We start from the raw sequence: 25,301 nt of genomic DNA, 5'->3' as shown, positions 1-25,301 counted from the left end.
GCGTTGTATAACATCTTTTTTTTATGCTGAACTTAAAAGAAAAAATGAATAAAATCTTATTTTTATTAACCCTAACATTTTCTTTTTTTTTTAATTACTTTTTTTTATTCGTTGTATAACATCTTTTTTTTATGCTGAACTTAAAAGAAAAAATGAAGAAAATCTTATTTTTATTAACTCTAACTTTTTTTTTTTTTTAATTACTTTTTTTTATGCGTTGTATAACATCTTTTTTTTATGATGAACTTAAAAGAAAAAATGAAGAAAATCTTATTTTTATTAACTCTAACTTTTTTTTTTTTTTTAATTAGTTTTTTTTATGAGTTGTATAAAATGTTTTTTTTTGGTTAAATTAAAATAAAATATTAAGATAATCTTATTTTTATTAACTCTAACATTTTTTTTTTTTTAATTACTTTTTTTTATGCGTTGTATAACATCTTTTTTTTATGCTGAACTTAAAAGAAAAAATGAAGAAAATCTTATTTTTTATTAACTCTAACTTTTTTTTTTTTTTTAATTACTTTTTTTTATGCGTTGTATAACATCTTTTTTTTATGCTGAACTTAAAAGAAAAAATGAAGAAAATCTTATTTTTATTAACTCTAACTTTTTTTTTTTTTTTAATTAATTTTTTTTATGCGTTGTATAACATCTTTTTTTTATGCTGAACTTAAAAGAAAAAATGAAGAAAATCTTATTTTTTATTAACTCTAACTTTTTTTTTTTTTTTAATTACTTTTTTTTATGCGTTGTATAACATCTTTTTTTTATGCTGAACTTAAAAGAAAAAATGAAGAAAATCTTATTTTTATTAACTCTAACTTTTTCTTTTTTTTTTAATTACTTTTTTTTATGCGTTGTATAACATCTTTTTTTTATGCTGAACTTAAAAGAAAAAATGAAGAAAATCTTATTTTTATTAACTCTAACTTTTTTTTTTTTTTTAAATACTTTTTTTTATTCTTTCTATTACATATTTTTTTTTTGCTTAACTTAAAATAAAAAATTAAGAAAATCTTATTTTTATTAACTCTAAATTTTATTTTTTTTTTAATTACTTTTTTTTATGCGTTGTATAACATCTTTTTTTTATGCTGAACTTAAAAGAAAAAATGAAGAAAATCTTATTTTTATTAACTCTAACTTTTTCTTTTTTTTTTAATTACTTTTTTTTATGCGTTGTATAACATCTTTTTTTTATGCTGAACTTAAAAGAAAAAATGAAGAAAATCTTATTTTTTATTAACTCTAACTTTTTTTTTTTTTTTAATTACTTTTTTTTATGCGTTGTATAACATCTTTTTTTTATGCTGAACTTAAAAGAAAAAATGAAGAAAATCTTATTTTTATTAACTCTAACTTTTTCTTTTTTTTTTAATTACTTTTTTTTATGCGTTGTATAACATCTTTTTTTTATGCTGAACTTAAAAGAAAAAATGAAGAAAATCTTATTTTTATTAACTCTAACTTTTTTTTTTTTTTTAATTACTTTTTTTTATGCGTTGTATAACATCTTTTTTTTATGCTGAACTTAAAAGAAAAAATGAAGAAAATCTTATTTTTATTAACTCTAAATTTTTTTTTTTAATTAATTTTTTTTATGCGTTTTATAAAATATTTTTTTTATGCTTAACTTAAAATAAAAAATGAATAAAATCTTATTTTTATTAACTCTAACTTTTTTTTTTTTTTAATTACTTTTTTTTATGCGTTGTATAACATCTTTTTTTTATGCTGAACTTAAAAGAAAAAATGAAGAAAATCTTATTTTTTATTAACTCTAACTTTTTTTTTTTTTTTAATTACTTTTTTTTATGCGTTGTATAACATCTTTTTTTTATGCTGAAATTAAATTAAAAAATGAATAAAATATTATTTTTATTAACCCTAACTTTTTTTTTTTTTTTAATTACTTTTTTTTATGCGTTGTATAACATCTTTTTTTTATGCTGAACTTAAAAGAAAAAATGAAGAAAATCTTATTTTTTATTAACTCTAACTTTTTTTTTTTTTTTTAATTAATTTTTTTATTGCTTTTTTAAAAAATTTTTTTTTATGATAAAATTAAAAAAAAAAATTAATAAAATATTATTTTTTATTAAATCTAACTTTTTTTTTTTTTTTTTAATTACTTTTTTTTATGCGTTGTATAACATCTTTTTTTTATGCTGAACTTAAAAGAAAAAATGAAGAAAATCTTATTTTTATTAACTCTAACTTTTTCTTTTTTTTTTAATTACTTTTTTTTATGCGTTGTATAACATCTTTTTTTTATGCTGAACTTAAAAGAAAAAATGAAGAAAATCTTATTTTTATTAACTCTAACTTTTTTTTTTTTTTAATTACTTTTTTTTATGCGTTGTATAACATCTTTTTTTTATGCTGAACTTAAAAGAAAAAATGAAGAAAATCTTATTTTTTATTAACTCTAACTTTTTTTTTTTTTTAATTACTTTTTTTTATGCGTTGTATAAAATCTTTTTTTTTTGCTGAAATTAAAATAAAAAATTAATAAAATCTTATTTTTTATTAACAATAAATTTTTTTTTTTTTTTAATTACTTTTTTTTATGCGTTGTATAACATCTTTTTTTTCTGCTGAAATTAAAAGAAAAAATGAAGAAAATCTTATTTTTATTAACTCTAACTTTTTTTTTTTTTTTAATTACTTTTTTTTATGCGTTGTATAACATCTTTTTTTTATGCTGAACTTAAAAGAAAAAATGAAGAAAATCTTATTTTTATTAAATATAACTTTTTTTTTTTTTTAATTAATTTTTTTTATGATTTTTATAACATATTTTTTTTATGCTGAACTTAAAATAAAAAATTAAGAAAATCTTATTTTTTATTAACTCTAACTTTTTTTTTTTTTTTTAATTAATTTTTTTTATGCGTTGTATAACATCTTTTTTTTATGCTGAACTTAAAATAAAAAATGAAGAAAATATTATTTTTATTAAATCTAACATTTTCTTTTTTTTTTATTTATTTTTTTTATGGTTTGTATAACATCTTTTTTTTATGCTGAACTTAAAATAAAAAATGAATAAAATATTATTTTTATTAACTCTAACTTTTTTTTTTTTTTTAATTACTTTTTTTTATGCGTTGTATAACATCTTTTTTTTATGCTGAACTTAAAAGAAAAAATGAAGAAAATCTTATTTTTATTAACTCTAACTTTTTTTTTTTTTTAATTACTTTTTTTTATGCGTTGTATAACATCTTTTTTTTATTCTTAACTTAAAATAAAAAATTAATAAAATCTTATTTTTTATTAACTCTAACTTTTTTTTTTTAATTACTTTTTTTTATGCGTTGTATAACATCTTTTTTTTATGCTGAACTTAAAAGAAAAAATGAAGAAAATCTTATTTTTATTAACTCTAACTTTTTCTTTTTTTTTTAATTACTTTTTTTTATGCGTTGTATAAAATCTTTTTTTTATGCTTAACATAAAATAAAAAATGAAGAAAATCTTATTTTTATTAACTCTAACTTTTTTTTTTTTTTAATTACTTTTTTTTATGCGTTGTATAACATCTTTTTTTTATGCTGAACTTAAAAGAAAAAATGAAGAAAATCTTATTTTTTATTAACTCTAACTTTTTTTTTTTTTTTAATTAATTTTTTTTATGCGTTGTATAACAACTTTTTTTTATGCTGAACTTAAAAGAAAAAATGAATAAAATCTTATTTTTTATTAACTCTAACTTTTTTTTTTTTTTAATTACTTTTTTTTATGCGTTGTATAACATCTTTTTTTTATGCTGAACTTAAAAGAAAAAATGAAGAAAATCTTATTTTTTATTAACTCTAACTTTTTTTTTTTTTTTAATTACTTTTTTTTATGCGTTGTATAACATCTTTTTTTTATGCTGAACTTAAAAGAAAAAATGAAGAAAATCTTATTTTTATTAACTCTAACTTTTTTTTTTTTTTTAATTACTTTTTTTTATGCGTTGTATAACATCTTTTTTTTATGCTGAACTTAAAAGAAAAAATGAAGAAAATCTTATTTTTTATTAACTACAACCTTTTTTTTTTTTTTTAATTACTTTTTTTTATGCGTTGTATAACATCTTTTTTTTATGCTTAACTTAAAAGAAAAAATGAAGAAAATCTTATTTTTATTAACTCTAACTTTTTCTTTTTTTTTTAATTACTTTTTTTTATGCGTTGTATAACATCTTTTTTTTATGCTGAACTTAAAAGAAAAAATGAAGAAAATCTTATTTTTATTAACTCTAACTTTTTTTTTTTTTTAATTACTTTTTTTTATGCGTTGTATAACATCTTTTTTTTATGCTGAACTTAAAAGAAAAAATGAAGAAAATCTTATTTTTTATTAACTCTAACTTTTTTTTTTTAATTACTTTTTTTTATGCGTTGTATAACATCTTTTTTTTATGCTGAACTTAAAAGAAAAAATGAAGAAAATCTTATTTTTATTAACTCTAACTTTTTCTTTTTTTTTTAATTACTTTTTTTTATGCGTTGTATAACATCTTTTTTTTATGCTGAACTTAAAAGAAAAAATGAAGAAAATCTTATTTTTATTAACTCTAACTTTTTTTTTTTTTTAATTACTTTTTTTTATGCGTTGTATAACATCTTTTTTTTATGCTGAACTTAAAAGAAAAAATGAAGAAAATCTTATTTTTTATTAACTCTAACTTTTTTTTTTTTTTAATTACTTTTTTTTATGCGTTGTATAACATCTTTTTTTTATGCTGAACTTAAAAGAAAAAATGAAGAAAATCTTATTTTTATTAACTCTAACTTTTTCTTTTTTTTTTAATTACTTTTTTTTATGCGTTGTATAACATCTTTTTTTTATGCTGAACTTAAAAGAAAAAATGAAGAAAATCTTATTTTTTATTAACTCTAACTTTTTTTTTTTTTTTAATTACTTTTTTTTATGCGTTGTATAACATCTTTTTTTTATGCTGAACTTAAAAGAAAAAATGAAGAAAATCTTATTTTTATTAACTCTAACTTTTTCTTTTTTTTTTAATTACTTTTTTTTATGCGTTGTATAACATCTTTTTTTTATGCTGAACTTAAAAGAAAAAATGAAGAAAATCTTATTTTTATTAACTCTAACTTTTTTTTTTTTTTAATTACTTTTTTTTATGCGTTGTATAACATCTTTTTTTTATGCTGAACTTAAAAGATAAAATGAAGAAAATCTTATTTTTTATTAACTCTAACTTTTTTTTTTTTTTTAATTACTTTTTTTTATGCGTTGTATAACATCTTTTTTTTATGCTGAACTTAAAAGAAAAAATGAAGAAAATCTTATTTTTATTAACTCTAACTTTTTCTTTTTTTTTTAATTACTTTTTTTTATGCGTTGTATAACATCTTTTTTTTATGCTGAACTTAAAAGAAAAAATGAAGAAAATCTTATTTTTATTAACTCTAACTTTTTTTTTTTTTTAATTACTTTTTTTTATGCGTTGTATAACATCTTTTTTTTATGCTGAACTTAAAAGAAAAAATGAAGAAAATCTTATTTTTTATTAACTCTAACTTTTTTTTTTTTTTAATTACTTTTTTTTATGCGTTGTATAACATCTTTTTTTTATGCTGAACTTAAAAGAAAAAATGAAGAAAATCTTATTTTTTATTAACTCTAACTTTTTTTTTTTTTTTTAATTACTTTTTTTTATGCGTTGTATAACATCTTTTTTTTATGCTGAACTTAAAAGAAAAAATGAAGAAAATCTTATTTTTATTAACTCTAACTTTTTTTTTTTTTTTAATTACTTTTTTTTATGCGTTGTATAACATCTTTTTTTTATGCTGAACTTAAAAGAAAAAATGAAGAAAATCTTATTTTTATTAACTCTAACTTTTTTTTTTTTTTAATTACTTTTTTTTATGCGTTGTATAACATCTTTTTTTTATGCTGAACTTAAAAGAAAAAATGAAGAAAATCTTATTTTTTATTAACTCTAACTTTTTTTTTTTTAATTACTTTTTTTTATGCGTTGTATAACATCTTTTTTTTATGCTGAACTTAAAAGAAAAAATGAAGAAAATCTTATTTTTATTAACTCTAACTTTTTCTTTTTTTTTTAATTACTTTTTTTTATGCGTTGTATAACATCTTTTTTTTATGCTGAACTTAAAAGAAAAAATGAAGAAAATCTTATTTTTATTAACTCTAACTTTTTTTTTTTTTTTAATTACTTTTTTTTATGCGTTGTATAACATCTTTTTTTTATGCTGAACTTAAAAGAAAAAATGAAGAAAATCTTATTTTTATTAACTCTAACTTTTTTTTTTTTTTAATTACTTTTTTTTATGCGTTGTATAACATCTTTTTTTTATGCTGAACTTAAAAGAAAAAATGAAGAAAATCTTATTTTTTATTAACTCTAACTTTTTTTTTTTTAATTACTTTTTTTTATGCGTTGTATAACATCTTTTTTTTATGCTGAACTTAAAAGAAAAAATGAAGAAAATCTTATTTTTATTAACTCTAACTTTTTCTTTTTTTTTTAATTACTTTTTTTTATGCGTTGTATAACATCTTTTTTTTATGCTGAACTTAAAAGAAAAAATGAAGAAAATCTTATTTTTATTAACTCTAACTTTTTTTTTTTTTTAATTACTTTTTTTTATGCGTTGTATAACATCTTTTTTTTATGCTGAACTTAAAAGAAAAAATGAAGAAAATCTTATTTTTTATTAACTCTAACTTTTTTTTTTTTTTTAAATTACTTTTTTTTATGCGTTGTATAACATCTTTTTTTTATGCTGAACTTAAAAGAAAAAATGAAGAAAATCTTATTTTTTATTAACTCTAACTTTTTTTTTTTTTTAATTAATTTTTTTTATGCGTTGTATAACATCTTTTTTTTATGCTGAACTTAAAAGAAAAAATGAAGAAAATCTTATTTTTTATTAACTCTAACTTTTTTTTTTTTTTTAATTACTTTTTTTTATGCGTTGTATAACATCTTTTTTTTATGCTGAACTTAAAAGAAAAAATGAAGAAAATCTTATTTTTATTAACTCTAACTTTTTTTTTTTTTTTAATTACTTTTTTTTATGCGTTGTATAACATCTTTTTTTTATGCTGAACTTAAAAGAAAAAATGAAGAAAATCTTATTTTTTATTAACTCTAACTTTTTTTTTTTTTTTTAATTACTTTTTTTTATGCGTTGTATAACATCTTTTTTTTATGCTGAACTTAAAAGAAAAAATGAAGAAAATCTTATTTTTATTAACTCTAACTTTTTCTTTTTTTTTTAATTACTTTTTTTTATGCGTTGTATAACATCTTTTTTTTATGCTGAACTTAAAAGAAAAAATGAAGAAAATCTTATTTTTATTAAATCTAACTTTTTTTTTTTTTTAATTTTTTTTTTTTATTAGTTGTATAACAACTTTTTTTAATGCTTAACTTAAAAGAAAAAATGAAGAAAATCTTATTTTTTATTAACTCTAATTTTTTTTTTTTTTTTAATTACTTTTTTTTATGCGTTGTATAACATCTTTTTTTTATGCTGAACTTAAAAGAAAAAATGAAGAAAATCTTATTTTTATTAACTCTAACTTTTTCTTTTTTTTTTAATTACTTTTTTTTATGCGTTGTATAACATCTTTTTTTTATGCTGAACTTAAAAGAAAAAATGAAGAAAATCTTATTTTTATTAACTCTAACTTTTTTTTTTTTTTAATTACTTTTTTTTATGCGTTGTATAACATCTTTTTTTTATGCTGAACTTAAAAGAAAAAATGAAGAAAATCTTATTTTTTATTAACTCTAACTTTTTTTTTTTTTTTTTGATAAAAAAAGTTAGAATAATAAAAATTAAATTTTCTTCATTTTTTCTTAACCTATTGCATTTGTAATAATTTGTAGCATGAAAATAAAATGTTTTTATGCAATTTTTTTTTTACGTAGTCGTCAATAAACCTTCATAAGTGGCTTTTATAACAGAAATTACTTCTTTTATCTTACCGCTTAAACGATATCTTTAGACTTGTTTAAATATTAAAAAGTAGCTCAACTGAAATGGCTTACCACCAAAGTTAAATGGCTTAGCACGTACATAAATGGCGCACTAGTCTATGCTTTAAAAAACAAGGTCGACCTTTTGCATGTGGTTTTTAATATTCTTAAACTGGCAATTTACAAACTGTTTTTTACAAATAAAAAATAAATGAAACAAATTTAAAAATAAAAAAATAACTTTACTAGATTTTCAGCTAGTGAAGGAACATGTTCATAAAAAACTGCCATTTTAATAAGTTCAGTGAGAGCATCAGCTCCCCATCCTCTAAGTCGTGCATGAGAATGTTGTGAGACCTAGATAAAAATAATAAATAACAACAAAAATAATGTTAAACTTTTTTAAAAAGTTAATATTTGGGTCAACCAATAAAAAGGTCAAAAACTTCTAAAAATTAAAAATTTGATGAAAATCTAAAAACTTTCTGATTCTTTGGAAAACTGTTTATAACTTTAAATAATTAAAAAAAAAATTAATTTATATTGTAAAATACATATCAGTTCGGCAGATCAATTAACTAATTACTTTGCTAATAATTAGTTAATATTGCAATTAGTTAAAAGAAAAACTAAAAACCTCTAATAAATGAGCTGTAAGAGGTTTCCATAACACATGTAGTCGATTAAGATTTACAAGACCAGTTTCTAACATCTTTGCAACTCCAAACAAACTTGGTTCCTTAAAAAAAAATCAAAAAATTTAAACTTGATCTTTTAAGTGTTAATTTTATTATTCATTTTTACCTTATTATTGGTGGCATTTTCCATGTCTTCCATAGATAAGCGACACAATGCATCCACTAAATGATGCAATCCAACATCATCTAAATATTGTGAACTTTCAAATAGTCGAGATAGCATTGATGACAAAACTGGAAGGTCTGAATTTAAAGCTTGTGGTATATCCTGTAAAGCATATTGAAAAAAATATAATTAGAAAATAAGTTTGGTGTTCAAAAACATTCAAAAATTTAACTGTATATTAATTAAAACATTCTTAAACATTTTGGTACATATCAGAAACTATTATAGACTCTTTTCGATCTGTGGGGGCTTCAGTACAAACATTAACTGAGGGTTGGGTTTTGACAAGACCTATTTATGTATGAAAAAATAAAAACAAAATAAAGAAAAAAAAATTTTTTTAACTCTTTTTCTTTTTTAAATCATCTAGATTAATATTAGCATAGTTAAAATTTAGATAAGCAAGATATATTAATGTCTATATATATATATATATATATATATATATAGACATTAATATATCTTAATATATTAATATATATAGACATTAATATATATATATATATATATATATATATATATATATATATATATATATATATATATATATATATATATATATATGTATATATGTGTGTGTGTGTATATATAGACATTAATATATATATATATATATATATATATATATATATATATATATATATATATATATATATATATATATATATATATATATATATATATATATATATATATATACACACACACAAATTATTAGTATTATCTGTTGATAATACTAATAATTTTATTTTTATTTTTGTTCATATTATAATTTAAGAAATGTTTTGACTACATATAGTCATCATCAGTTAAAATATATCTGTTAAAAAACAGTATAAATTATGGTATTGCAAAAGTAAACTTAAAGATGTATGATCATCATGATCACTCTGATACTGATATCATGTATTTCGATGCAATCTGTTCCATGTTCTAATACCTTGTACTAATATTCTTTTTCTAATTAAAGACTAAAAGAAGTGTACTTCCTATTATCAATACTAAATAAGATCTGCTATGTTTGAGGTTTCTTAGTTACTGTTTTACATAGTTTAAGGTTTCTTAGTTACTGTGTTAACTCACTCGTAATTTACTATGTATGTATGTTTATGGTCTGTCTAAACCTCTTGCGCAGTGTTTGCAAATAAAAATACTCATATTGGGCAGATAATAACTGCAGCTACTGTTTTGTAAAATACCTCTTAGGTAAAGACTTTAGGGGTAAGCAGAATTGATCTATTGATTAGTCTTGCACCCCTTTTTTATCTATTAGGCTGGCACAGATGTAAACTTGTAATACATTATTTCCTGTCTAAAATTGCAGATGCTTGACCTTATTTACTCATAAATTTTTTCTAGTGCCTCTGATAATGCCTATGCAACTTTTCCTGTTATCTCCTAATGAGGGTACAGCTCTAACGCTTAATTAAATGGTTCTGAGGCCGGCTGGTGGTGAGGTTTCCTCAACTCTGTTTGTGTAGCTCTCAAAATTAATGTAGCTGTCAAAGAGGCTGATCAACAATGTAAAACAGCAGTGTATTGACAGTGTCATGTTGTGTATAGATGTTGTCCCTATTATTACTTTTGGTGTGCATTGTCGAGGCCACACAAGGCGCCCTAAGTTACAACTTCAAGTTAATTAGTAGGACTGAGGTAAACACATAGCTTATTTCTTGGTCTATCTTTATATGGATCATGCTCCATTGTTAAATGAGTCTTGCTCTATCTATAAATGAGTCAAGCTATATCTATAAATGACACAACTTTTGATCCTCTCGCTCTATGGCTGACTTGCTGTTGTGACTGAAAGTTTTTATTGTGCATTAGATAGAGGTGGAGAGGCTAGGGCTATTGCCCTTGACATACCTAAGGATTTCGACAAAGTTTGACATGCTGGTTTTCTCCATAAGCTTGTTTCATATGGTGTATTTGGGAAAGTTTTTGAGATTGTCAAATTGCTTTTTTCTAACCGCTTTATTAAAGTCATCCTCAAAGGCCAACACTCTTCTTTATTTCAAGTAGCTTCTGGGGTACCTCAGCGTTCTATTCTTGGTCCTGTTTTGTTTCTTATCTACATTAATGATCCTCTTTTCAACCACTTAGAACAGGCAGCCAATCTTGAATCTGATCTCAAATCTGTAATAAATTGAGGCTCGCAGTAGCTTGTAAATTTTAACTCCAATAAAACTCAGTTATTTACTGCAAACAGCTATCACAATACTGTTGACATTCTTATATTAATGAATGGCAACCCTCTCAGAACAGGCAGGCGTTCTTGAATCTGATCTATTTTCTGTAACAGCTTGGGACTTGCAGTGGCTTATGAACTAAATCCAACAAAACTCAATCAAATACAACAAAACTTAGTTATTTACTGCAAACAACTACTTGTAGAATAAAGATAACAATAAAAGCTATATTTTTAAACTGAAATAAGTCAGAGTAAGGATAGACAAGTTAGGCACCTACACCAAGTAGGCACCTAAAACAGTACACTGATGTCAAAATTGGCCTAGATATGACACTTTTTATATAACTTATGATAAATATATACATACAAAACCTCAACAAAATATACAATTATATGTATAATACATAAAATTATATGATAAACATATACATATGAGACCGCAACAGAATATACAATTTTATGTACTATATATATTAATTATAAAATAAATATATATATACAAGACCTATACAAAATATATAATTATATGTATAAACTAGTTTTAACAATAAATTGTGAATAACACCATACAAGATTTGGTAATTCATTAGGTTGAATGGTTTTTGAGGTACCACCTGTTGACAATTTGAGACCAAGAATTTGTGTTAAATGTTGTAGAGTTGATAGAATAATATGCCATGCAGTTCCAAGTAAACAACCGTGACAATGTGAAAGGTTTAATAGTGCTCTCATGCACTCAACGTTTTTAACTGTCATCTGAAAGAGAAGAAAATTAAAATTAATTTTTATCATATTTCTTCAAGAGTTATATATATAACTAAAATTTAAATTTATATGAAATTAAAAATATATATAAAATAGACTTACAATGATACTCCCGGTGTTACTGAGTGAATCTGGAGACTTTTCTGATGATAAACTCTCCAAAAGCTTTGATAGAGTACTATTAAGATTATTAGAATTGTAACCTGATGGAAGTGCCATTTTACAAATGGACGCAATAAAAGCATCTCTGCAAGAGTTCAACTGCAACTGACCACAGACGCTAGCAAAGATTTGCATTCCTTTCAATATTTGTTCATTTGCTTGTTCATCCGTACTGAAAACATAAAACTACTTTATATTTAAGTGGAAAAAAAATTTCATAGTTATTTAAAGTTAAACAAATTACCTTGCTTCTAAAAGAAATGACAGTGTAGACAGCATAGTTTTCCAACAATTTTCAATCATTTTATGCCAACAAGCTGACATATCTATTAGATATATAATATAATAATAATAAATTTTAACAGTTTTGAGTGCAAATATACTTTTTCCCCAACAAAAACATTTCTTTTTGGATTTCAAGCCGCAAAGAACTTCACCATTTATAATTATAAGATTTATAATTTAGTAAATAAAAATTATCAATAAATAAAACAAATAATGAAGTTGTAATGTAATTTTATTATATGGAATTCTTTTTTTAATTAAAAAATAAAATAATAAAAAGCAAAAACCTATTTGTGGTTCTACATCTAATGGTTGTGTATATTTAAAAGATTCCGAACCCAAACCAGTTTTATCATGATGGATAACATCTTTTACTTCCATATTTGATTCAGTGCGTTTTTTTATTGAATCTCGTTTCAAAATAAGAATGTCAATGGCATTACAGATATGCAGCACGGTTGAACATGCTAATTGCATACCATAAGATTCACTAACATTTACATTTTCAGTTTTGTAGTCTAACTGATCTAAACTAAAAAGTAAGTTGTAAGAAGAATCATTACACAAAAATTGTGATAAGACCAAAGTCTTATGCTTTAAAAGAAATGAATATGAATTGTGTAAAATATTTTTTAAGGCGTATGAAAGTTACCTTAAAAAAACTTTTATCAAGTCCAAAATCATATAACTCAGAATCAAAATGTATTAAAACCTAGGTTACACACCACAAAAAAAAAAAAAATTAATAATTTACATACTAAATTGATTTTGAAACTAATAATGTAGTAACAGGTATCCAGACTCCATTATAAATAAATCCAGATTGATTTCCCATCTTATCTACTGGTGAACCATTATTTTGGTTAGTAGTGGTGTTTAATTGGCCACTGCTGTCATTACAAAATAATGAACAGATAAACATTCCAAGTCCTTTGCAAATTTGCTCAAATATTTTTGTAGAGTGTTCTTGCATATCATAATATTCACAAAATGATCTACAAAAAAAGTTAAATACTTTTTCTGTTATTTTTTTTATAAGAAACTTGTTCATAAAAAAACTAATTTAAAAAAGAAATAGTTTTTTAAGAAGAAGCTCTTTAAAAAACTATTAATAATAGGTTACTTTTCAATAAGAAACTTATTTTATTAAGACTCCAAAATATTTCCTAACTATTCACATACATATATTTCTCAACTAATCATTTACATATCAACATAACACATTTTTTCTTCTAATTTATATTCTGAAGCAAGCTAACGAAGTTAAAACTAAATATTATGTACAATGGAGAACAACAGTTTAAATGAGTATTTAACTTGCAGGTGAAATAAAGTGTTAATAAAAAATTTTCATTTTAAGTCAATCAAATGGAAATAATAGTAATAACTCAATTGCACAAAGAAGCCATCGCCTTTCAAGCAAAAATACATATAAACAAGTCTAAATAATTTATGTTGCAATGTTACAGATAGCCAGTAACAGATAAGTGCAAAAAGCTTTATTTATAATTTAGAAATTAGTTATGGTATTGACAAATCTTTAACCACTAAATTTTACAATTGATGCCACTCTTATTAAACATAAAATTAATAAAAAAATGAATAATAATTAAAAAAAAATAGTTCTAGTACAGATATAAATGTGTTCTAATGATAAGCTGAATGATTAGTTTGTTTGTACACAAATCAAAGAGTTAAAGGTTTTATTTGCATGGTTTTACATAAATGCCAACAAGATCTACAAACAAGATCTATAAATCTAATCTAAATGCTGAAAAATCATAAAAGCATAGTTAGCAGATTTATTCAACAAGTTATGATACATGCAATAAAAAAGAAAGTCAGTTAAATCGTTTGTAGACTAAAACATTTTCGGATGCTATATGAGGATAATTTGTAGTTAATTGTAGATTCAGCATTGATCAAGTATCCATGTCATTCATAGTGGAACGAAAGATATAACACAGAAAAATGATCACAAAGATCAAAAAACTTGGATGAGCTTACCAGGGCCAGGCCTATACAATAAATCTTCAAGTTTGTATTTCAAGTGATAACAATCACGAGTTTAAACTATTTTGAAATAGCCGATTTGCACAAACTAATGAACTTTTTAAAAAAACTTGAAGATGGCAAATGGATTAGTTTTAAATGGCGTATCTGGTGCTACAGATATATGTACAGATATGATTATTAAGTAAACCCAGAAGGTTTTCCAAATTATTTAATGCCACCACATTACCAATGAAAACCAGCTAAGAACCCATGCAATGTACTCCATCAATACCTGCTAGGGAGTACAAAGCCATGTTACCAGAAGAATTACCAGAATCAATCATGGTTGATATAGATATATCAAAATGAGTGGATGTCACTAAAGACAGGGTTTTTAACCAATGTATGATTAAAGAGATTTGTGGATATTTTGACCAAAGGTACATTAGTAAAACTGCATGATACAATGCATAACTCTGAGAATATCATGATCTGTTCAAGAACAAATTCGAGGGTTATAGTACATTGAATGATGGAATTTAAATAATTTTTGTTGACTAACTGTAAAACATCTTATCTTTTTAACATGTATTTTTTCAAATTGTATTTTATTCGCTTTTTTTTCTTTTTAATAATCTAAATCATAAGAAATAAAAATTAAAAAAAATAAAAATAAGAAACTCAATTTATTTTTAAGGTTATTTTTAGTAATAATCTGTTTGCTTGGTTGCTTATAAATTAATTGTATAATGTCGAAACTATTTGTTAGCTATGTTTTACTTGAAAAATATTTTGATAAAAATAGTCATATAATATCATCAAATAACAAATCACCTTAGTATCTGCGGTTGCTGGCATAAAGATTGTAGCACTTCTAATGACAAAGTACGTTGCCAGAAAGGTTTATCACTGTCCAGAAATTTTACAAGCAAAGATAAAAATATTTCACACTCTGTAATCTATATAAAAACTTGTATAATAAACAATAATAAATGTAATAAATAATAGATAAAAGATAAATTACAAATAATAACTTTTTTAAAATACAAATCAAATTTTATTTTTAACAGTTTATATTTTTCATAACAACAATTTACAAACGGTATTAAAAATGTAAATTACAAGAATTGCAATTGATATTATAAATATAAATAAAAAAATAAATAAAATATAAAAGATAACATAAATAAATATAATAGATTAAAAATATTATGAATATAAATAAATAAAAAATTAAATTATAAAACAATTAAATATTACTAATACTAAATTAAATTTATATGCAGTTAAAGAATTATTTAGGAAAATTAGAATAATTCAGAATAGGGTAAAACTTACCAGAAGAGTATAAAACTGTTTAATGAGCACTGAAACAACTCTAAGCAATCGAACGGAGAGTGAAAACAAAGGTTTTTCAATGATAGTTGGCGTGGAAACACCACTAATCTTATACTTTATATTTGGTGAAAACAATTTGATAATTAACGGACAGACTCTTTCCTTAAGAAGATAGCAAAACTCTGGATGCTAAAAATTAAAAAAATAAAATTTTTGCATAATAATGCTTATAGTACACAATTTTTTAAAATTTTTTTCTTAAAAAAAACTCTTTATTTAAAAAACTAAATAAAGCAGAAAATATTGTTAATGCACTAAGTAAAAATTGCTGAGCATATATATTAGGGGTATAAAGATTTTCCAAACTCAATGAGCATGTCATATTCTGATATGCTTTTGTATATAATTACCAGAATTCAGTTTCATCAGGTTTCTATAAGAATCACAATCCTGTTCTTTAGTAGTCATATTTACCCACAATCCTATTCTTTAGAAGTCATATTTACAACATACTTTTTCAACAAAATAATGACAGATAAGGTGAATTGGTATTGCCTCTGAAAAATCATGTAGACATAAATTTAATATTCAATCTATAATATGGTGCCAAAAACCAACATAGATAGGTTCCTTATAGCCAACACTTTCAAAATGTATCATTAATCTTTTTATCAAGCCACTTGTGTCTGTCGCAATCATATTTTATAGATCCCCAAAAATCATATTCATTCAAGATTTCTTGAAATTTTTCAAAAATTGTCTGCAGCTTTCCATTCTTCAATACCATTGCTTCAATACCATTACTTTAGCCTGATGTCTGTTTTATCATTCTTTGTCACAAATGCTTGATGTTTCACTCCATCTTTTTCTAATCAAAATACAAACACCAATTCATGATTCAATTTTTTACCTTCTTTAATAACTGCATTAAGGATTATTGGTTGAGTTGGTGCAGGAAAATCAGCACCAACTATCTGAGGTTGTTTAATTTTGCTTAATTAACTGATTAAACCGCCTTGATTAAACAATTTTTCAATTAAACAGCCTTGTCCTAGCTTATTTTTTCATTTAATAATGTTTATTGAAGGCTTAAATCATTACCACTATCACCTACTGACTCATTACTACTTCCATGTTCCTGTCTGCATTCATTTAGAATTGAAGATGATGGTATTGATGAAGTGTTTTGAATTTTAATTTCCATTGAAGGATGTATTTTTCATCAGGCTTCATTGCAGTATATCCCACTCTAACAGATGTCTCTGACTGCCTTAAATAGAGATTTTTATCTTCAGAATGCAAATAAAATCCATCCTCATTTATTATATCTAACAAACCATCAAAAATGTAGTTATCTGGTTTCTTAATTTTGATTTGTCACTTTTTGATCAAATTTTTCGACTATCCTTGGCACTGATCTTTCATCGATTTCTGGAAAATTCAAATTAGTTCAAAAGATTCATTCAAAATTTTATTTATTAGCTCCTTCACATTGTTACAGTCTAATGCCAGTATTGGTTTATTATTTGCTAATTTGTATCGGTTTATTATTTACTAATTTGTTGGCATTTTACATATTGTGTCTCATGATTTTTGAGATTTATTCTTACTTATACTTTTTCTCAAAGTAAATAAAATTCTTTTTCCATACCATTTTTTTTCTTTGGTTTTAATAGAATATTTGTTTGGCATTCATTCAGTTTGTGACACAACATAAATGTTGTGTCACAAACGGAACTTGTGAGTCAAAATATATGTTGTATATACACGAACCTTGAAAATTAAAAAGGAATTACAAATACAAAACATTGCCAAAAGACTGTAACAAAAACAATGCTATATAACATAACGTTAAACTTTTAATTTTCTCCTTAACCAAAACATAATATAAAACTTTGAGTTTTGAAAAATGTTCCCCATAACCAAAACATGATGTATATTTACAAACCACTTTTAACAAAATTTGAATAGAAGAAAAATGTATTTACATCTGAATTTAAACTTGAAATTCAAATTTTTTATGTTTTATCCTTAACAGATAAATTACCAGGTAAGTCAATTTTGTTTTAATGTCTTATCTTTGAGAGGTATCAAGTTGTTAGACTAAATAGATCATTACAACGTGCTCTTGGTTTTCAAGCTAGTGCAAAGTAATATAATCTAACATAATAAGTTCTTAAGGGGCTAAATATAAATATAATTATAGGAGTTTATGTAAATAATAAAATAATATGCCTTTAAAGAGAATTTGATAAAATCAAAGAACTGAAAATAAAAATATTTATGATGAAACAATTTCCAATAAGAGATATAGTGAATCAAAATGCCTTCTACAATATATAAATTGATTAATTATTTAAAACAAACAACATTTTTAAAAAATATTTGCTGTTACAATCATTAAACATAATTAACATAAATATAAGTTTAAAATTGATTTTTGGTAGACCTCAATAAACCTAATGTCACCTAGACACTTTTATTTTGAAAACTTAAAAAACTATAATTCATTTGGTGCATGAGTTTTTAAAATTGATATATCAAAAACGAAATTACTTTCATTATTTTTAAAATATAAAAATTCATCAAATGATGACATCCTCATTTGATATTCTTAAACTTTTTATATATATACCACTAATATATACATTAGGGTGTCCCAAAAAACAACATTTATGCTGCCACCTCCTTATCGTGTTCTATATAATAAAAGAACACTGGATTTAAGTGCTAGATATATATTAAGTAGGTATCAGTAGGTGATATATATATATATATATATATATATATATATATATATATATATATATATATATATATATATATATATATATATATATCTTATAGTCTGCTGCCACAAATGAGTGCTGCTAAATTATCTAAGGGTTCGGCAGGGGGGCAGCAATCCTTGCTTTAATTCTACTTCTTTTTTTTTTCTTCTGAAAAATTAAAGTGCACATTTTTACATTAAAGTGCACATTTTTACATTAGGAGCTCAAAAATGAAGGAAATCGCATCCTTATTCCTTATATATTATATAAGGAATTATTTATTATATATATATATATATATATATATATATATATATATATATATATCTTATAGTCTGCTGCCACAAATGAGTGCTGCTAAATTATCTAAGGGTTCGGCAGGGGGGCAGCAATCCTTGCTTTAATTCTACTTCTTTTTTTTTTCTTCTGAAAAATTAAAGTGCACATTTTTACATTAAAGTGCACATTTTTACATTAGGAGCTCAAAAATGAAGGAAATCGCATCCTTATTCCTTAGAACAGAGCAATAAAAAATTACTAGAAACTCACTTATCAACTTTTCTTATTTTACATTGTTTTAACAATAAGGACTCATCAGAATTCCATTTCTGATGAGCCTTAATTGACATGAGTTAAATTTATTACAAATTAAAAAATTAAAAAAAAAATTAAAAAAAAAGTTTATAACATTTTATTAGTCTCAATGCATTTTTGATAAGTCTTTATTGACAAAGCATTTTTGCAAACTACTTAGGGTAAAACCGGATCAAACCGCTTATCAATAAAAATTAAATAACCTATTTATTTTTATTAGATAGGTAATAAAAAACTACATAAGATAATATAAATATATGTTTAAAAAAATAATAAAATTATCGAAAATATTAAATGTAAAGAAAAAAAGGTTTGCGGTTTTAGGCAATATTCTGATAAAACCGCACACTTGAGAAAACATTAAATTTTTTAAATTTTAACTTTTTTTTTATTACTTTTTTTAACACAACTTATATTTAAGAAACTATATTAAACTTTTACATTTTTTACAACAACAAAAATTTAGTTCCAACAACATAATTCTGTGGTAAACAACCGTTCCCAACAAATTGAATTATCGCAGGGCAACATTTCTGTGTGTAACTGTACTCTAAACTTTTACATTTTGCAACTTTTAATCATTTGGCTGCTAGTACTTGTTCTTCATTATTGTTTTGCTGAGGTTACTTAGCATTGTTATGCTCAGGCATTTGAGTACTTGGCATAGAGAGTCTACACTTTGCGCTCTGTTTGGCAACTTTCAAGGCTTCTTTTGTTAGTTTTTCTTTTTGTTTAAGGAACTCGATCACATTTTCTTTGGTAATACATTTTCCGACAAGTTTTGACATGTTGCACTGCTTCAATTTTTTAACATGCGATTGATTTCTGGCTTAAAAAAACTGCTTCAACTCTATCTCGATACTGTTTTTGCAACGCTCAACACATGCTTGATACCTATCAAAACTTTAGGCTGGTGTAATTGAGAAAAATGGTAATCGGTGTGTAGTTGGAGTAGGTGATGCAGCTGCTGTTGAAGATGATGAAACTGTGTCATAGCAAAATGGTGTAGGTACTGCGGAGGTTGCTAAAGTTGATGAAGGTAGATTAAACATTTGTGTGATTGCTAATGCCTTATGATTTATGTTGTTTTTATTAAGTGGAAATAATCCTGTGTACTGAAAACCAGCGATCGCATGCAAGCGTGTAAAAGATTTACCACTCTCATACAGCAGTTTGAGCAACGGTAGAAAATTTTGTTTATCATTTAACCGTGTTTATCAGTTTTGTTTATCATTTAATGGTGGAAAATTTTGTTTATCATTATCAACGGTGGAAAATTTTGTTTACATTTTGAGTCTTTGTAATATATTGTAAGAATTTCTTTACATGCTTGTTTGACATGACAATAGACACTTCTATCCAATGGTTGTAGAATATGTGAAGAATGCTTCGACAGACAAATCAAGATTATATTGTGTTTTTTGCACAGCAACACTGCTTCAAAAGTTATGTAAATTGGTGGTATTCATGTTTTAGTATCTAATACTAAAATACGAATATAACCAATTTGCTCAGTTTCGGGTATCAATACTTCTTTCAGCCATTCAATAAATGTATTGTGCTCCATTCAACCAGATTTTGATATTGAATATTTGGCGCCAACTGGACCACCTCTTGCCCAGTCAGGATGAAAGTTTTTTTAGACTTTGTATATCACAAACGGTGGTGCAAAATACCCATCATCGTTACAGTAATTGTTTACAGTATCTTGAATTTTTTCATTGTTGCCAGTAAGTTAAAATGCACGTCTTGTCTCTTTTAGACAACTACGGTTGCTTTGCCTTGATCACCCAAAAAACTTGTTTCATCACAATTCCAAATATGTGACCCAGAAGTTATACCAGTCTGTTGATATTGCTTGGCAACGCATTTAAAATAACGACCAATTATTTCTGGCATACAAGAAGCGACTTTTTTAGATGCTAAGTCATCTGCTTTTTTTGTTGAAATTTCTTTTGACCATCTCTTCATAAAGGCATAAAACCAGTCTTTACCAGGCCTACCATTTTTGAATAAGTGCAGTTGATCTTTGCGTTTAAGGTAGCCACATACAAATTCTAGGATTTTATTTCGGGTTAAACCATAACCCCAGTCACCAAGTAATTGGAATGCATGCACCATCAATCTTTCTGTTTCATTTGAGAGTACCATTGTTGTACCTGGGCCATGGAAGCCTTTGTTGTTGTTACTTTTGTGATCTTTGAGCGTTGAGACTGGAATGCCATATTTGAATGCAGCTTTCCTCTGTGATGTTTTATTTTCTTTCATATCAGTTAATGCAGCTAGTATATCGTCTTCCTTGTATGCTTTTGTTTTGACATGTTAAAGTGAGTGAGTTAAATTGAATTGAGTGAATGATGATTATATTGAGAAATAATATAATAATTGGTTTTTAATGAGTAAGAGATGATTGTATTAACAAATAACATTACATTTTTAATTAAACCGGAATTAACACTAAGTTAATTAGATAAAGATAGGCGCTTAGTCACTTGCGAAAAATAAACTAAGTAATTAATTGAGTGTGCGGTTTTTATCAGAAAGAAGAGTTTTTTTTTTCCTTTTTGATTTTTTATTAAACTTTTTGTTCTAGCTGCATTAAAATTATACTATCAGAATTAAAATTAAATTTCCAACAAGATAGAATTAAAATTATTTTTATATCAGTTTTGGTTCAAACGCTATTTTGTTCGCAACAATAAAAAAAATATAAAAAATTTTGACTCCCTGTCAAAGTTGTGTAAAAAAAGTAAAAAATGGAGTTGAATCGGCATACAATTTTATCAATTTGAATAAAGGAGATAGTTCTGTATTTGAATCTTTTTTATTTTTTTTTTTCATAGCCATATCCATTTAGTTTTTATTTGATAATTTCGATCAGTGTGCGGAATGATATGGTGTGCAGTTTGACCCGGTTTTACTCTAATCAATTCTAACAATTTTTTAAATGATGTGTAATTATTCAATTATTATTTCAACAACAACAAAAATTTAGCCCTTAAGATATGTAAGTAACTCAATTTTTTGTTAAGTACCCCATTATATCTACAACTTGACTTTGTGCCACTTTTTTTGTAGCATTATTCCATGAATTCAGAAATTAAAGTGATCAGAATATGTAAACAAATTTGTTATAAATAATTTTTTTTGTGTGTATATATATACACATATATATACACACAATAACCGGGTTTTAGAAATTTGTGGAACTTTGTTACTTTTTCCATGTTTTTCACATTTTTCGTAAAACTTTATGGTCATTGAGCACCCCCTAAACATTATCTGATTGGAAAGATTTTTTGCACAGTTAATTACTATGTCAAATGGCACAAAATAAACAACTATGCAATCAAATCTGAAAAAAAAAATTTTTTTGGACAGCCCTAATATATATATATATATATATATTATATATATATATATATATATATATATATATATATAAATATATATATAAATATATATATATATATATATTAGGGCTGTCCAAAAAAATTTTTTTATATATATATATATTTATATATATATATATATATATATATATATATATATATATATATATATATATATATATATATATATATATATATATATATATATATATATATATATATAAATATATATATAAATATATATATATATATATATTAGGGCTGTCCAAAAAAATTTTTTTTTTCAGATTTGATTGCATAGTTGTTTATTTTGTGCCATTTGACATAGTAATTAACTGTGCAAAAAATCTTTCCAATCAGATAATGTTTAGGGGGTGCTCAATGACCATAAAGTTTTACGAAAAATGTGAAAAACATGGAAAAAGTAACAAAGTTCCACAAATTTCTAAAACCCGGTTAATTAGATTTTTCAGATTTGATCAATTTTAATTATCTCTAAATATTAAATTCTGAATACAAATTACAATCCACATCCACTTTAGACTGGTTTATTAGCAGAGAAATTAATGAAATAAAATACTGCAATACGACTAAAGTTCTGCGGTTTTTGTTATATCAGAATTTTTCCAAAATAAAACACTAGGATTTTTGACTCTTTGTCATTGATTAAAATACGAATTATAAACAAAAAAACATATGAGCAATTAACATTTAATTATCGTAATGTTATAGTTCGTGCAATGTTAATGCTAGCAAGGACTATAACTCTTCAGAGTACACTTTCTGGCATCTGGCACTCGCTTTCTGTGATCCTCAACCACCTGAATTAACCTCTGCATTTCAGATTCATTCCTTGTAATCGATTCATTAAACATCGACATTAAAGCCACAGATCGTTCGGCAGCATCATTTACTACTTTCAATGAATATACTAAATTTTTTCCTTCTTGGTATTCTGGGGAATCATTCCAGGTAGCTGGATCGTTGTTGAACAGAAAATCAATATCAACCTTCATTGACCGCAACGCACTTGCTGAAACTGATGTCACCAGCATGTCCAGAGATTTCTTCTCTAGACTTTCAATGTTCTTTAATTTAATCAACCTTTCAGACCAGTTCTCATCGTGAAATTTCATGTTGGAAATCATTTTTTGCTTCTCTTCCGTTTGAAGTTTGTTTGAAAACAAAGCTAGTGGGACCAATTCTGGTGAAAGGTACCACAAATGGTTTTGAAAGTTCTTGACTGCTGCTTCCGAAATCGTTTTATTCACAACTGCAAACTGCTTAAGTTGCTGAAACAGAAACAAGTCATTAACTGGAGCATCGCTGGCATTTGTGCATGATATCCAAGATTTTACATAAACCAGACTAGCAAATAAGCAAAATTCACAGAGATTTTTTTCCTCTTTTGTGGTCAACTTGAACTCTTCACGAAATAAATAAATCTTAAAACAATAAATAACCTTGGCCATCCAGCGAGCCATGTGATAAGCACCAGGGATCTTGAAATGATAATTTTTCTCTTCTTGATCAGGCAGTTTTCCAAGTATTAACAGACAGAGATCCATGATTTCTTTGTAGTCATCCCTTGGCATTTTAACATGCAGGTTTTCTTTGAGGAATGCAATCACTTCATTTTGTAGTTCTTGCACCAGGGGTATTTTCATTCGAATGTCATCCAGAGGTTTAAAATTTCCTTGATTAACTTTGGGCCAATATTGCTGAAATCTCTGGAAAAGAGATATGTTGGGACCAGATGATGGTCCAAATAGTGATCCAAACACTCCTGCTACTATGATCTCATGAACATGGTGTCTGCAAGCAAAATATAACAAATTTCTACCTATATGTTTCTCTAGAACTACACATGCACCATTTTTGGAGCCAGTGTTAGAGGCTGTAGTATCAAAACTCATTCCAATAACATCACCAATTATGTCCCAGAAATTAAGCAGATGAATAACTGCTTTTGCTTGGGCTTCTCCAGTTCCAGCTGATAGTTTTGCTATTCCAAGTATTTTGTCAACATTGTGACCTGTCACACCTACAGATAGCCGGTCAACATTTGCTTTAGGGGCTGCAGAATTTGTACGATCTATCATCAGTTTGCCATCCCAGTGGACGATTAATGGTGGTTTGTCCAAATCGCAGAATTCAGTTCGAACAGTGGCTTCAATATTTGATCGATGATAGGTTCGTTTTCTACGGACTGTAGAACGTGACAATGATCCATCATCGAGGTTCTGTCCACCAGCCCTTGCAATTGCTGCTGCTAGTATAGTAAATTTTGTGTCAGATAGATTAATTCTGTCTAATGTTGATGAAACATCAGGCGAGTCAAGAATTGTATCTAAGATACATTGTCGTTTTGGAGTACTTGCTAAACTTGATTCAGCTGACCCTGAAGAACTTGCTTTACTGACTTGTTGTCTGTAATAAACAGGGATTTCTATCTCAAAATCTCTATCAACCATTCTGTCATTATCAACAGCATCGTTATCGTTGTCATCACTATAACTTTCGTCATGTAAAGGTTCAATAACAGGAACTATTGCACTCGCACCAGATTGTCTTTGCTCTTCTTTTAGCTTTCGTTCTCTCTCTGCTTGTTTCCTTGCTTCATTTCTTTCTTCTAATTTTGAAAGTTCTTTGTCCTCTCCAAACATCACCATTTTTCTCTGACATCTCTGATCCAATAAAAATTCTTTATCTTCTTCAATTCTGATCATGGTTTCAGCATCCTTGTGGGCAATGTCAAAAAGTAGGCCAATGGTGTCTGTAAATGATTTCTCTCTCGATTTCTGAGAATCTGGATTTATTTTTTTTTATTAATTTAAATTCCTGGACTAAAGTTTTCAACTTTAAGACTACATTCGGATGAAATGCTGTCGGAATACGGGCTTTATTCCAAATAATAATCAGTTCATCAACAGTTGTTTTAAGACTTTCAGGCACTGACTTTTTGGTTG

At 24.5% G+C, this 25,301-nt stretch overlaps 1 protein-coding gene across 1 annotated transcript in view; it reads right to left on the bottom strand.

Moving 5' to 3' along the window:
- The window catches only part of LOC100210719 (protein MON2 homolog), a 77,557-nt gene that overhangs the window by 33,492 nt on the left and 18,764 nt on the right, over nt 1-25,301 (bottom strand). The window contains exons 8-17 of the mRNA XM_065800853.1: nt 15,576-15,764; nt 15,072-15,196; nt 13,001-13,237; nt 12,530-12,774; nt 12,202-12,283; nt 11,898-12,129; nt 11,601-11,786; nt 8,780-8,941; nt 8,613-8,714; nt 8,222-8,332 (exon numbers count right to left, since the gene is read on the bottom strand). Of these exons, the coding sequence (XP_065656925.1) occupies nt 8,222-8,332; nt 8,613-8,714; nt 8,780-8,941; nt 11,601-11,786; nt 11,898-12,129; nt 12,202-12,283; nt 12,530-12,774; nt 13,001-13,237; nt 15,072-15,196; nt 15,576-15,764 (1,671 nt within the window). The remainder of the gene's footprint in view (nt 1-8,221; nt 8,333-8,612; nt 8,715-8,779; nt 8,942-11,600; nt 11,787-11,897; nt 12,130-12,201; nt 12,284-12,529; nt 12,775-13,000; nt 13,238-15,071; nt 15,197-15,575; nt 15,765-25,301) is intronic.

The sequence above is a fragment of the Hydra vulgaris genome, chromosome 07 (genome assembly GCF_038396675.1).
Source record: "Hydra vulgaris chromosome 07, alternate assembly HydraT2T_AEP".
Taxonomy (NCBI): domain Eukaryota; kingdom Metazoa; phylum Cnidaria; class Hydrozoa; order Anthoathecata; family Hydridae; genus Hydra; species Hydra vulgaris.
This window is presented reverse-complemented; position numbering and strand designations above follow the sequence as displayed.